This window comes from Amyelois transitella, chromosome 13 (genome assembly GCF_032362555.1).
Source record: "Amyelois transitella isolate CPQ chromosome 13, ilAmyTran1.1, whole genome shotgun sequence".
Classification (NCBI taxonomy): domain Eukaryota; kingdom Metazoa; phylum Arthropoda; class Insecta; order Lepidoptera; family Pyralidae; genus Amyelois; species Amyelois transitella.
Window position 1 is genome coordinate 5,570,570 of NC_083516.1, and position 16,054 is coordinate 5,586,623.

At 38.2% G+C, this 16,054-nt stretch overlaps 2 protein-coding genes across 2 annotated transcripts in view; both read left to right on the forward strand.

Annotated features, from left to right (window-relative positions):
* LOC106132098 (transducin beta-like protein 2) overlaps positions 1 to 16,054 on the forward strand; it is a 178,945-nt gene that overhangs the window by 98,669 nt on the left and 64,222 nt on the right. The window lies entirely within an intron of this gene.
* Positions 7,973 to 9,219, forward strand: LOC132902404 (exonuclease GOR-like). The gene has a single exon (XM_060947371.1). It carries the CDS (start codon positions 7,996 to 7,998, stop codon positions 9,217 to 9,219), a length of 1,224 nt encoding a protein of 407 aa, XP_060803354.1. The 5' UTR covers positions 7,973 to 7,995.

A 16,054-nucleotide genomic window follows, 5' to 3' on the forward strand; every position in this document is an offset into this window, starting at 1 on the left:
TTATTAAGCATGTTCTAAAGTTAAGAATCTTCAAAAATTTCTTTTGCACTCTCTCAATTGCATCCACATCAACCTGATAATTAAGATTCCAGATGCTACTGCAAAAGTCCAAAATGGATCTTACAAAGCTGAAATAGAGGATCTTGATAGTGTCACGATTTTTAAAGGGCTTGGAGATTCTATTAATAAAGCCGAGATTTTTGAAAGCTCCGCGGATAATGTGATCATAATGATTTTTAAAGCTTAGTTTACTGTCCATCATGATTCCTAAATCTCGAAGTGAGTCAACCCTGGTCAACGGAGTATGATTAAGATTATAATTATATTTAATACAATTCTTTTTACGAGTATATGTTATCACCCGGCACTTTTCGATATTTAGGAATAACTGATTATGACCACAATACCCGCACAGTGAATCTAAATCTTGTTGGATCTTATTACAATCATCAACACTAGCAACAACTCGAAAAATTTTTGTATCGTCAGTGTAGAATAGTTGATTAGTATTTTCGAGATAAACCTCCAAATCATTAATATATACAGTAAACAGTAACGGTCCTAAGTGAGAACCTTGTGGTACACCTGACGGGATAGGCAAGAAACCAGAACAAAACCCTTTAACACATACAGCCTGACTTCGATTTCTTATATAAGAGTCGACCCACCTGAGTAAGTTGCCATGCACACCGATTTTCCCAAGTTTTAAAATTAATGAATTATGGCTGATTTTATCAAATGCTTTAGAAAAGTCAGTGTACACGACATCTATCTGCATATCTTTTTCCATAGCATTTGACAGATGATCAACAAAAGCAGCCATATTAGTTTCTACGCTTCTACTTTTGAAAAATCCATGCTGGTTAGGAGATATAACGTTCTTCAGAGCATCAAATAGCTGCATAGTGACAATTTTTTCAAAGATTTTAAGATTTTTCAAAGATTTAAGATTTTTGTACGGAGCTATCGTAATTTACGTAAAAATGACGGACATAGTTAAGTGTAACGTTTGTAATATAGTGATTGATGAAATGTTATCGTATATTCAAAATAAAATATCGTTAATAGATGGGGAGTCTCTAGTGAGAATTTGTGTGTCGGCTTTTACGGGTAAAAAAAATAAAAAACTCAAAGTAGTTGCTATTTAGTGCAGTAAGTACCTACGGAGCGACGCAAAATACAGCGAAAAAGAAAAGGAAAAGAATCCCGTAATATGGATGACACAATTATGCTGTTCAAATCAACAGATCCAGAAAATCTGCCGGTGTTTGTTGCGAGACAACTGGAAAAACCCCCGCCGGTCACATTTGATCATCTAGACTGCACTAAACTGTTGAAAGATCTTACACGAATGTCAGCGGAGATTGAAAACATTACAAGTAGGTACATATGCAACGTTAAGCCAGTTAGTTAAGCAATTTCATAACTCAACATTGAATGAATCTCATAGCTTGAATACATCTAGATGTGATGCTAATAACGATAATCAGCAATATCGAAGTAGGTATTAAAGAGGGTAGCACGGATACGAACTGGTTTAGGTCAATCTTTTGAAATATAGTGCGCAACTATAATTGGCACGTAAATTCCTTAGGGCGACCGCCATTTTGTTTTCCAAAGAAAGTGCATAATTATTAGCATTTTCTCATTTTAATACTATTCCATCTTTATTTAATATTATTCTCATTAGGATAATTTATGCGTATAAGGTAGGAAATACCTCGTTGAGTATTCGTACGTAATTATTATTCGTACGTAATTATTGGTACGGAAATTCGACAAAGTGATTTCACCTGTCGCCATATTATAAAATTTGTCATAATTGCATAATTTTAATCATATCCCCTTAACGTTATTTTCGGTTTTCTGATATTATTTTATACCGAAATAATCAATAATAATTATTTATTGGTTTTGTGAAATACCACAAGACTTCATTTATTTCATTTCTATCTCCATAATGGCTTTATCCGATGTAATGGAGAATAATCCCGAAATTGCCCTTTTGAATTCTAAAAAACAAATGCTTTTTTCCCGTATTAGTGATATATTTGAACTTTCAAAGAAAGTTACTAGTTATACATTAAAATCCTGTGAAAGTTTCATGGCCACGTCAGAGACAATTGACGATTTGCGTGGTAATTTTGAAAAAATAATTGATAAAATTAATTTGCTAATGCTGGAAGATAACCCTAAATTTGTTCCTAATTATCAAGAGTTGGCCGTCTTTGACGATTTGTACTGTCGTATCAAACGTGTTCGTAATAACGTAAATGACGAAGTCAAGGTCAAGGAGCCCACGGTATCAAAATGTAAGTATAAAACTCATATTAAACTTCCTGCCGTTGAGATCGCTAGTTTCGATGGACGTACTGAGAACTGGCTTATTTTTTATGAGTCATTTAAATCTAATATTCACAATAATACTCAATTGTCAGATTCTCAGCGGGTGCAATATTTAATAGGTAAATTAACGCACAACGCCCTCAAGATCACGGCCGGAATCGTACCTACTGGCGAAACCTATAGAATAATATGGGATAGCTTAGTTAAACGATACCAAGATAAACGCACGCTAGGTGCACATTATTTGTCTAATATTTTTGATTTGAAAAATACTTCTTATACTGCACAGAGCTTAGAGATATTCATTGAGAAATACTCTGCTTCTATATTAGCATTAAAACAGTTAGGGATTTCGGAATTGTCTGATTTTATTTTCCTTAATTGTGCATTACGTAATTTAGACACACAATCTGTACAAGCTTTCGAGTTATCGGTACGTGAGAAAGAAATACCGTCCTCTGATGATTTAGTTACATTTATTCGTGATCAAGTTTAAATATTACAACGTTCAAATAATTTAAGCTCTAAAAATTCGAACGTCAATAAACCTCTTTCTCAGTCTTCTAATAACTCGCGTAAGAAGAATACGTACACGTTGTTGTCTCATAGTGACAACACTGTTGATTCCGTGTCACTTGAGAAATGCCCTTGTTGTCATGGCAATAAGCATGCCTTGTATCACTGTTCATCTTTCCGCAATTTAGATTCACCCAAAAGTAGATATGATTTTATTAAATCTAAGAACGGTTGTGTTAACTGTTGTGGATTAAACCACACTGTTTCCAATTGTAATTCGTCAGCTGTTTGCGGATTATGTAACAAGCGACACCATACTTTGTTGCATTTCGATAGAGTACATAATTCTGAGCAAAATGCTATTAAAAGCAAAACTCATTTCCAAACTTCGCAAGTCGGTAAAACTGATTCTTCATCTCGAGTCGAGTGCGCGTGCACTAGTCAGCGGCCCGCTTGTCAGGTCGTAGAGAATGTTTCGAACCTGAGAATGAACTCCGCCATTGGCGCGCAGAACCCGCCGTATCAACCCGCCCCTATGACGTCATCTTTGTTTACCGATGCCGCTTCGATGTCTTTTAATACTAAAGTGCATTCGAGCGCTATTTTGCTAGCTACGGCACAGGTCTACGCTAAGGGTAGGGATGCGAGTAAGATGTTGCTTCGTTGCTTAATTGAAAATGCTTCAATGAATAACCTTATAACAACCGACACTTGCAAATTATTGAACTTACCAATAATTCCATTAAGTAATTCTTTTGTTAAGGGAATTGGTATGTCAACACGTCCTATTCATGGGCATGTTGTTTTAAATATTGAGTCTCGTGTAGACAGCAAACAGTCATACCAAATTAGTGCATTAGTGGTTGATTGTCTTACGGATGAATTGCCATGCCATCCTGTTTTATTGATAAATCGGATTTTACTCATTTAGAAAATATTTGTTTGGCTGACCTTACCTGGAACATTCCCGGGGATATACACTTAATCCTTGGCGCTCAGCTATTCCCCTATATTTACCTAGGTGACAGAGTTGAATCAGGCACTAGCGCGCCACCCGCTGTATTGACTACCTACCTACTACCTTTTGATGGGTGATGTACCCAAAACATCCTCTGTTCCTTCGTTCACTGGGTTCGCTCTTAACGATGTCCTTCAGAAATTTAGGGAGTCAGAGGAGATACCGCAGATTAAATATTTAAGTCCGGAAGAAACTGAATGTGAGAATTTGTTCACATCTTCAGTGTCACGTGACAAGTGTGGTCGCTATTCCGTTTCTCTGCCGTTCTGTCGCACGCCTTCAGAATTAGGTAATTCAAGGGCTATTGCTCTTCGTCGATTTATGGCTTTAGAGCGAAAATTTAAACATACTCCCGGGTTAAGGGAGAATTACACATCTGTAATGCATGATTACATCGATAATGACTATTTATCTGAAGTTCCCCAATCTTCTTTAAATGTTGAGGGCTATTACATTCCTCACCACGGGGTTATTCGTGCAGCCAAGCAACAAGCCTATGCCTCGTATAGTTTTGGATCCTACTGTTAAAACTCATACTGGTCTTTCTCTGAATGATATCTTTAACGTTGGCCCTAATTTACAGGCGGACATATTTTTATTACTTATTGATTTTCGATTGTTTCCAATAACTATGACGGCTGATATGAAACAAATGTATTTACAAATTAAAAATCCCGAAAATGATCGGAAATATTGGCGTATTTTGTTTCGGTTCAATGAGAACGAACCTAATCGTGCTTTTCAATTCAGTCCTTTACCTTTTGGACTGAAGTCAAGCCTTTATCTCACTATGAGAACTGTTAAGCAGTTAGCCGAGGGTACGTCTCATGAGTTTCCTGAAGCAGTCGCTGCTTCTAAGAGTAGGCTTCATATAGACGATTTAGTTTATTCAGTGCCTAATGATAAAATTGCAGTTTCTTTGTCCAAACAATTGGTTTCCCTATTTAAGGCAGGATCTTTCGACCTTGTCAAGTCGACTAGCAACTCTTCTGAGCTGTTGTCCCACTTACCCGAGTTTCACCGAAGTACGGTGAATATTTCTAATGGGGGGAATTTTACCAAGGTGTTAGGTCTCGCGTGGGAGCCTGGTGATGACAAGTTGTTTGTTACTGTTTGCGATGTACATGATAAATGTACTAAGAGGAATATCCTCTCTATTGTAGCTCGCTCACTCGATGTTCAAGGTGTAAATGCCCCAGTCATACTATATGCTGAATTATTGATTTCCAATAGCTTGTGGTGGAATTACCTTCCTTGGTTTATCAACCCACCAAATATGGATTCTTTATCTGAACTCAAAGTCAATGTTTTAACTTATCAAAATGAATCGCTGAAGATTGTTTTATATGAGTTCTCTAAACGTTTTTCTTCCTGGGAGAAACTTTTGCGTACTACGTTTTATATATTGCGTTTCAAAAAGAAGGTGTCAGTTATAAATATTAAGGCACATTTAATATGTGAAATACTTTTACAACGTGTCGTTCACAGTGTCCTTTTCTATAAGCATATAAAGTTAATCAAAGCTGATAAACTTCTTTGTTTCGGTTTAATTATTTACATTCTTAAACTAAAGTTCGGGATATTAGATGCTAGAACTGTCGTAAGATTTAAACTTAAAAAAAGTAATACTTATTTCGGGTCTCATCTCATTCACTTCGCTCCATTTACTTGGCCTATAGATTTAATCACAAAAGTATATCCGGGCAATGATGGAATTGTCAGAGTTGCCTTAGTTAAAACAAAATATGGTGTATATAAAAGACCGGTTGTTAAATTATATCCTTTATCAACTCAATAAATCACTTCAAATACATTTGCATTATACTTTAATTTTAAATTACGTTAATGGTTTAATTGTCTCTTGGTTTAGCCACGTTCTCTCTTAACATATATTTCAATAATTAATACCTATAATCGAACTTAATTTTCTTTGAAAGTTCTTTGAACTTCCAAGCCGGGGAGAATGTTTGGACCGATATGTCCCATCTTTTCAATTTTATTTTTATTTACCCATATCTTTAGGTTTTTCATTCAAGGCTAGCACCATCTAGGTAGTGGCGAGGTACCTCCTTCTAAAAACCTAATGCGGAAGGCCTCTTTGGTTAGCGTCTGACTGGCCACATGAGCGATAGTGTGTTGTTTTTCTTTTTAAAAACATGCCAATATCTTTAATGTCGGAATCTTCCGAATTTTTCTCTTCTCCGTTCTTTTAATTGATCTTCGACTGGAACTGTTAATTTATGAGTTTTATTTAGTCGTTAGTCATTATACTACTTCGATTTGTGAAGTGAACATACAGACATTTGGTGTAATCAGTAATATTCAAGGACTTTACAATAGCCGGCCGGCAGAACTTAGAAGCCTCCCAGAGCCCTGGTCAGCCTCACTGCGAGGATTTCTCCTGCACGGTGGATGTTGGTGAGTATCTTTTAAACTGCCTAGTTATACGGTCGTCTAGCCTTGAATAATATTATATCTTTCCATTTCCTTTTTCTCATACTTTTCTTTTCGGTTACGCTCCCCGCAGGATAGGCCCTATTTACACGGGCTATCCAGTAAGTGTTGTAAACCGTAACGGAACCGTCGGAATTCCACCGGAATTCGGAATATTTAAAATTTTATTGCTAAAGAGATATGTAAAAGCTCGAATCTAATATAGGTATAATGGAACGAAGGTGACTGAATCATCAATGCCCACACATTCATGCCACATGACTCATAAATGCCAATCATTACTTACAGATTTTGACACTAATATTTGACAGCTCCGAAATTAAAGATCTTTTAGGGAAAATAACGCATTTTTCAAGTATTCGTCAATTTTTCAGTATTTTTAAGATATATTCTGCTATTCGGGGCGGAGACAAATCCAACAAATCAAAAACCATGAAAATTGGTCCAGCAGATCTCGAGTTATAAGTGTTGTAACAAAGCCGACTTTGTTTTGTATATATAGATGTGTATGTCAGGTATGATGTCTTATGGTCAGATCATTTGCCCCTAATATTACAATGTAATCTCAATATAGTTAGCAAAAAACTGAACCATTCACAAACAAACACTGTGAAGAATAAATTTGGATGGGGTCATAGAACCGATAATGAAAAAATATTGTACCAAAATGAATGTAATAAAATGCTTAAGTTAGTCAATTTTCCTGACATATTTATACAGTGCGCGGGCTGTTACTGTGATGAACATAGTCATAGGCTTGATGGCGTACACCTCCTGTCAGTTGGGAGTCCGGGCCAGGAGGGTGAAGAAAACGCATCCACTCGGCCGCTTTCAGCGGACGATCTGATGGCAACCCCCCGCACCTCATTTTCTTTGAGGCGCAGGTATACGGCCATCCACTGGGCCAACCCCGGCGACAGCCAGTTCCCCTTCACCAGCCGGACGAGAATCTCCGCGTCCCTCTTCATCCATCCCTTTGGGGACAGGGACGCGAGGGGCGCGGGTGTGGATGCGGCGGCGGCAGCGGCGAAGGCGGTCCTGACTGCCGCGGAGGCGGCGGTGGCCGTGGTGACGGCGCTGGCGGCGGCGGAGGTGGCGGCGGCGGCGGCGTCGGCGGCAGAAGAAGTGGCGGCGGTGGTGGCGGTGGTGACGGTGGTGGTGACGGCGGCGGTGACGGCGGCGGCTACATGGGATGTTGCTGCGGTCGTTGTCGTCGCCGTGTTGACATTCATCTCTGCGGCGGCGGCATCAGCGGCAGTAAGGTCAGCGGCGACAGCAGCGGCGGAGACGGCGGCGGCAGGCGCGTGAAAAACGCGCGTATGCGTTAGGGCGAGGTCGGGGGAGGGGTGCGGGAGACCCGCACCTACCCCTTCCCGGGAGGGGCTCCATTCCGGAGCCCGGACGACGCGCGGGAGTCCGCCCGCTGGTGGGAGGCCGGCTCGGATTGGGGTTCGGTCGCTTTCGGCTTCTCCCCCCCCTCCTGCGTGTGCGGCCCTTACAGTTCGCACACGTGGCGGGGGCGTCGCGCGGGCGGGGGCATTCGCTAGCGAAATGCGAAAGAACAGTAAGCGTTCAGGTTCAGTACACTAGTAAGCGTCCCAAGTGTCCACACGTAGTAACCTCAGAGCTCAAATCTATCACTTTTAACTGTTAAGCAGCGAATGAAAATGCAACACTTTTGTGAGCAATATTACGGTTCGTTATGTCAAGAGGAGGGTGCCATATCGACAGCAGACAACGCCAGCACCGCAGACCGTTGGCAACAGATCAAGAATGATATGTCGGCGTCGCCGTGGCCGCCTTCACCGCCGTCTGCGCAGACCATCTTAATGGAGGAACTAACAGCAGCCCTACAACCCCATCTGCTTTCGCGTACACAGATGTGGGAGCTTGGTTACCCCGTAGAAATCGAGCCAAACTCTACAAAAGCTGTGATGTACATGAATGCGCCGCCGCCACGACCTACAATATTCACCTCCTGGAATGTGAATGCGCCTGAATTTATACCTGGTTCGGAAACTAACAGTGGCGTAATTTCAACGGGATCTACTCCGCGCTTGGACAGTGAAAAAGCAACTGAAGAAGTGGAACATTTATGTGTTCGCTGTCGTAAAGTGTTTCATATGACCCGTGACGGTGAATATTTAACCCAGGGCTTCTGCTCCTATCATTGGGGTCGTGCAGCGGATGGATATTACGCTTGCTGCAACGAAGGTTTTGGTTCCAAAGGTTGCGCTTTAAGCATTTTTCATGTATGGAACGGAACTAATCCTGGTATGAATGGACCACTCGAAGGATATGTTCGGCCACGCTCGCACCGCGGAGGGGTGTATGCAATAGACACAGAGATGTGTTATACAACCGCAGGACTGGAGTTAGCTAGTGTGGCGGTCGTAGATGTAAATGGCCAACTTGTGTACCAAACTTATGTGAGACCAAGTTCGTCTATACTGTGTTATAACACTAGATTCTCGGGCATCAGGCCGCGCAACTTGCAGCACGCGACCAAGACACTGCGAGATGTACAGAATGATCTTCTTGAATTTGTTGGCACGGATACGATATTGGTTGGACATGCCCTGGAGAATGATTTCAAAGTGTTGAAATTATTGCATACAGCAGTCGTTGATACCTGTGCGATGTATCCCCATGCTAGAGGATTGCCGATGCGTCGCTCTCTGCGTGTTCTTTCTGAAGAATATTTGGGACGAAAAATACAGCAAAGCAGTGCGGGCCATTCCGCTTTAGAAGATGCTCGTGCAGTTATGGATTTAATATTGCTGAAAGTGAAAGAAGACCGAGCGTTCACTGAGCACCATCTGATCTCGAATCAGTTACATGAGTTCCAACCATATACACCGTACCTTTTAGTCAGTGTCGCCTAACTTGTTGATATGTAATATAAGATGTTTTTGTTATTTTGTTTCTTTCACGATCTGACACTTTTTTAATGTAAAAATTATTTTAAGGTAAAAATTATTAAATTGTGTAAATATAGTAAAATAAATAGGTTTAAATTTCGCATTAGCGGAATTCACATACCTACAAAAAGGTATATATGCCTCCAGTTTGAGTTTAAACAATAAATGTTATTGGTTTTTTTTTTACATTTTGACTATTTTTTTTTTAACCTTTTCCTCATTGGGATGCTTACTTAAATGAAAAAATACGAAATTTTCAGCTCATGCATTGATAATATTTGATCGTTACAGTAAATGTAAGCAAAATCATCGAATTAAATTAAATTTCAGAAAATGCAATGTCACATACTCACACACATTGAGAGTACGCGCGCGCACTTCTGTGTGTGTCGTGTTTTTATTATTTTATTATTTTGTTTATTTTGGCACAAACAGTCATTACAACATTTTTACAATTAGAATTACATATTAAATAGACAAATAGCGCCGAAAATTTTACAAAAACATATAAATTATGCTAGTGTGTTGACAACATAACAATTTACAAAATAGCTAAATAAATAACTGGTTAACGTAATACATTACATTACATAAATGGTTTACACATATAAATTAAAGCAGAATTTATCTAATTATTTTACGATGCTGTTGAAAGTGCTGGGAATAATTTCCTTTTTAGAGTCTGCAGCGATTGCGAGAAAAGGTCAATGTCAGTGAAGTCCTTGTTATAGCGTTTCAAACTGCGGTAGAAGAAATTTATTCGAGTGTAGTTCTTGAGAAAGCGAGGTGGCACAAATATGTTTAGATGACGAGTGTTACGAACCGGAAGACGAGCTTTACTAATGAAATTAATCTTTGACAAAAGAGTAGGAGAATCCACGAAACTGTTAAGAATTTTGTACAAAAATGTTATGTCGAATTGAGTTCGACGATCTTCTAGGGAAAGTAGCTTATGGTGAACAAGGGAATCATTGTAAGAGGTATTTATTAAGCATGTTCTAAAGTTAAGAATCTTCAAAAATTTCTTTTGCACTCTCTCAATTGCATCCACATCAACCTGATAATTAAGATTCCAGATGCTACTGCAAAAGTCCAAAATGGATCTTACAAAGCTGAAATAGAGGATCTTGATAGTGTCACGATTTTTAAAGGGCTTGGAGATTCTATTAATAAAGCCGAGATTTTTGAAAGCTCCGCGGATAATGTGATCATAATGATTTTTAAAGCTTAGTTTACTGTCCATCATGATTCCTAAATCTCGAAGTGAGTCAACCCTGGTCAACGGAGTATGATTAAGATTATAATTATATTTAATACAATTCTTTTTACGAGTATATGTTATCACCCGGCACTTTTCGATATTTAGGAATAACTGATTATGACCACAATACCCGCACAGTGAATCTAAATCTTGTTGGATCTTATTACAATCATCAACACTAGCAACAACTCGAAAAATTTTTGTATCGTCAGTGTAGAATAGTTGATTAGTATTTTCGAGATAAACCTCCAAATCATTAATATATACAGTAAACAGTAACGGTCCTAAGTGAGAACCTTGTGGTACACCTGACGGGATAGGCAAGAAACCAGAACAAAACCCTTTAACACATACAGCCTGACTTCGATTTCTTATATAAGAGTCGACCCACCTGAGTAAGTTGCCATGCACACCGATTTTCCCAAGTTTTAAAATTAATGAATTATGGCTGATTTTATCAAATGCTTTAGAAAAGTCAGTGTACACGACATCTATCTGCATATCTTTTTCCATAGCATTTGACAGATGATCAACAAAAGCAGCCATATTAGTTTCTACGCTTCTACTTTTGAAAAATCCATGCTGGTTAGGAGATATAACGTTCTTCAGAGCATCAAATAGCTGCATAGTGACAATTTTTTCAAAGATTTTAAGATTTTTCAAAGATTTAAGATTTTTGTACGGAGCTATCGTAATTTACGTAAAAATGACGGACATAGTTAAGTGTAACGTTTGTAATATAGTGATTGATGAAATGTTATCGTATATTCAAAATAAAATATCGTTAATAGATGGGGAGTCTCTAGTGAGAATTTGTGTGTCGGCTTTTACGGGTAAAAAAAATAAAAAACTCAAAGTAGTTGCTATTTAGTGCAGTAAGTACCTACGGAGCGACGCAAAATACAGCGAAAAAGAAAAGGAAAAGAATCCCGTAATATGGATGACACAATTATGCTGTTCAAATCAACAGATCCAGAAAATCTGCCGGTGTTTGTTGCGAGACAACTGGAAAAACCCCCGCCGGTCACATTTGATCATCTAGACTGCACTAAACTGTTGAAAGATCTTACACGAATGTCAGCGGAGATTGAAAACATTACAAGTAGGTACATATGCAACGTTAAGCCAGTTAGTTAAGCAATTTCATAACTCAACATTGAATGAATCTCATAGCTTGAATACATCTAGATGTGATGCTAATAACGATAATCAGCAATATCGAAGTAGGTATTAAAGAGGGTAGCACGGATACGAACTGGTTTAGGTCAATCTTTTGAAATATAGTGCGCAACTATAATTGGCACGTAAATTCCTTAGGGCGACCGCCATTTTGTTTTCCAAAGAAAGTGCATAATTATTAGCATTTTCTCATTTTAATACTATTCCATCTTTATTTAATATTATTCTCATTAGGATAATTTATGCGTATAAGGTAGGAAATACCTCGTTGAGTATTCGTACGTAATTATTATTCGTACGTAATTATTGGTACGGAAATTCGACAAAGTGATTTCACCTGTCGCCATATTATAAAATTTGTCATAATTGCATAATTTTAATCATATCCCCTTAACGTTATTTTCGGTTTTCTGATATTATTTTATACCGAAATAATCAATAATAATTATTTATTGGTTTTGTGAAATACCACAAGACTTCATTTATTTCATTTCTATCTCCATAATGGCTTTATCCGATGTAATGGAGAATAATCCCGAAATTGCCCTTTTGAATTCTAAAAAACAAATGCTTTTTTCCCGTATTAGTGATATATTTGAACTTTCAAAGAAAGTTACTAGTTATACATTAAAATCCTGTGAAAGTTTCATGGCCACGTCAGAGACAATTGACGATTTGCGTGGTAATTTTGAAAAAATAATTGATAAAATTAATTTGCTAATGCTGGAAGATAACCCTAAATTTGTTCCTAATTATCAAGAGTTGGCCGTCTTTGACGATTTGTACTGTCGTATCAAACGTGTTCGTAATAACGTAAATGACGAAGTCAAGGTCAAGGAGCCCACGGTATCAAAATGTAAGTATAAAACTCATATTAAACTTCCTGCCGTTGAGATCGCTAGTTTCGATGGACGTACTGAGAACTGGCTTATTTTTTATGAGTCATTTAAATCTAATATTCACAATAATACTCAATTGTCAGATTCTCAGCGGGTGCAATATTTAATAGGTAAATTAACGCACAACGCCCTCAAGATCACGGCCGGAATCGTACCTACTGGCGAAACCTATAGAATAATATGGGATAGCTTAGTTAAACGATACCAAGATAAACGCACGCTAGGTGCACATTATTTGTCTAATATTTTTGATTTGAAAAATACTTCTTATACTGCACAGAGCTTAGAGATATTCATTGAGAAATACTCTGCTTCTATATTAGCATTAAAACAGTTAGGGATTTCGGAATTGTCTGATTTTATTTTCCTTAATTGTGCATTACGTAATTTAGACACACAATCTGTACAAGCTTTCGAGTTATCGGTACGTGAGAAAGAAATACCGTCCTCTGATGATTTAGTTACATTTATTCGTGATCAAGTTTAAATATTACAACGTTCAAATAATTTAAGCTCTAAAAATTCGAACGTCAATAAACCTCTTTCTCAGTCTTCTAATAACTCGCGTAAGAAGAATACGTACACGTTGTTGTCTCATAGTGACAACACTGTTGATTCCGTGTCACTTGAGAAATGCCCTTGTTGTCATGGCAATAAGCATGCCTTGTATCACTGTTCATCTTTCCGCAATTTAGATTCACCCAAAAGTAGATATGATTTTATTAAATCTAAGAACGGTTGTGTTAACTGTTGTGGATTAAACCACACTGTTTCCAATTGTAATTCGTCAGCTGTTTGCGGATTATGTAACAAGCGACACCATACTTTGTTGCATTTCGATAGAGTACATAATTCTGAGCAAAATGCTATTAAAAGCAAAACTCATTTCCAAACTTCGCAAGTCGGTAAAACTGATTCTTCATCTCGAGTCGAGTGCGCGTGCACTAGTCAGCGGCCCGCTTGTCAGGTCGTAGAGAATGTTTCGAACCTGAGAATGAACTCCGCCATTGGCGCGCAGAACCCGCCGTATCAACCCGCCCCTATGACGTCATCTTTGTTTACCGATGCCGCTTCGATGTCTTTTAATACTAAAGTGCATTCGAGCGCTATTTTGCTAGCTACGGCACAGGTCTACGCTAAGGGTAGGGATGCGAGTAAGATGTTGCTTCGTTGCTTAATTGAAAATGCTTCAATGAATAACCTTATAACAACCGACACTTGCAAATTATTGAACTTACCAATAATTCCATTAAGTAATTCTTTTGTTAAGGGAATTGGTATGTCAACACGTCCTATTCATGGGCATGTTGTTTTAAATATTGAGTCTCGTGTAGACAGCAAACAGTCATACCAAATTAGTGCATTAGTGGTTGATTGTCTTACGGATGAATTGCCATGCCATCCTGTTTTATTGATAAATCGGATTTTACTCATTTAGAAAATATTTGTTTGGCTGACCTTACCTGGAACATTCCCGGGGATATACACTTAATCCTTGGCGCTCAGCTATTCCCCTATATTTACCTAGGTGACAGAGTTGAATCAGGCACTAGCGCGCCACCCGCTGTATTGACTACCTACCTACTACCTTTTGATGGGTGATGTACCCAAAACATCCTCTGTTCCTTCGTTCACTGGGTTCGCTCTTAACGATGTCCTTCAGAAATTTAGGGAGTCAGAGGAGATACCGCAGATTAAATATTTAAGTCCGGAAGAAACTGAATGTGAGAATTTGTTCACATCTTCAGTGTCACGTGACAAGTGTGGTCGCTATTCCGTTTCTCTGCCGTTCTGTCGCACGCCTTCAGAATTAGGTAATTCAAGGGCTATTGCTCTTCGTCGATTTATGGCTTTAGAGCGAAAATTTAAACATACTCCCGGGTTAAGGGAGAATTACACATCTGTAATGCATGATTACATCGATAATGACTATTTATCTGAAGTTCCCCAATCTTCTTTAAATGTTGAGGGCTATTACATTCCTCACCACGGGGTTATTCGTGCAGCCAAGCAACAAGCCTATGCCTCGTATAGTTTTGGATCCTACTGTTAAAACTCATACTGGTCTTTCTCTGAATGATATCTTTAACGTTGGCCCTAATTTACAGGCGGACATATTTTTATTACTTATTGATTTTCGATTGTTTCCAATAACTATGACGGCTGATATGAAACAAATGTATTTACAAATTAAAAATCCCGAAAATGATCGGAAATATTGGCGTATTTTGTTTCGGTTCAATGAGAACGAACCTAATCGTGCTTTTCAATTCAGTCCTTTACCTTTTGGACTGAAGTCAAGCCTTTATCTCACTATGAGAACTGTTAAGCAGTTAGCCGAGGGTACGTCTCATGAGTTTCCTGAAGCAGTCGCTGCTTCTAAGAGTAGGCTTCATATAGACGATTTAGTTTATTCAGTGCCTAATGATAAAATTGCAGTTTCTTTGTCCAAACAATTGGTTTCCCTATTTAAGGCAGGATCTTTCGACCTTGTCAAGTCGACTAGCAACTCTTCTGAGCTGTTGTCCCACTTACCCGAGTTTCACCGAAGTACGGTGAATATTTCTAATGGGGGGAATTTTTCCAAGGTGTTAGGTCTCGCGTGGGAGCCTGGTGATGACAAGTTGTTTGTTACTGTTTGCGATGTACATGATAAATGTACTAAGAGGAATATCCTCTCTATTGTAGCTCGCTCACTCGATGTTCAAGGTGTACCTAAATGCCCCAGTCATACTATATGCTGAATTATTGATTTCCAATAGCTTGTGGTGGAATTACCTTCCTTGGTTTATCAACCCACCAAATATGGATTCTTTATCTGAACTCAAAGTCAATGTTTTAACTTATCAAAATGAATCGCTGAAGATTGTTTTATATGAGTTCTCTAAACGTTTTTCTTCCTGGGAGAAACTTTTGCGTACTACGTTTTATATATTGCGTTTCAAAAAGAAGGTGTCAGTTATAAATATTAAGGCACATTTAATATGTGAAATACTTTTACAACGTGTCGTTCACAGTGTCCTTTTCTATAAGCATATAAAGTTAATCAAAGCTGATAAACTTCTTTGTTTCGGTTTAATTATTTACATTCTTAAACTAAAGTTCGGGATATTAGATGCTAGAACTGTCGTAAGATTTAAACTTAAAAAAAGTAATACTTATTTCGGGTCTCATCTCATTCACTTCGCTCCATTTACTTGGCCTATAGATTTAATCACAAAAGTATATCCGGGCAATGATGGAATTGTCAGAGTTGCCTTAGTTAAAACAAAATATGGTGTATATAAAAGACCGGTTGTTAAATTATATCCTTTATCAACTCAATAAATCACTTCAAATACATTTGCATTATACTTTAATTTTAAATTACGTTAATGGTTTAATTGTCTCTTGGTTTAGCCACGTTCTCTCTTAACATATATTTCAATAATTAATACCTATAATCGAACTTAATTTTCTT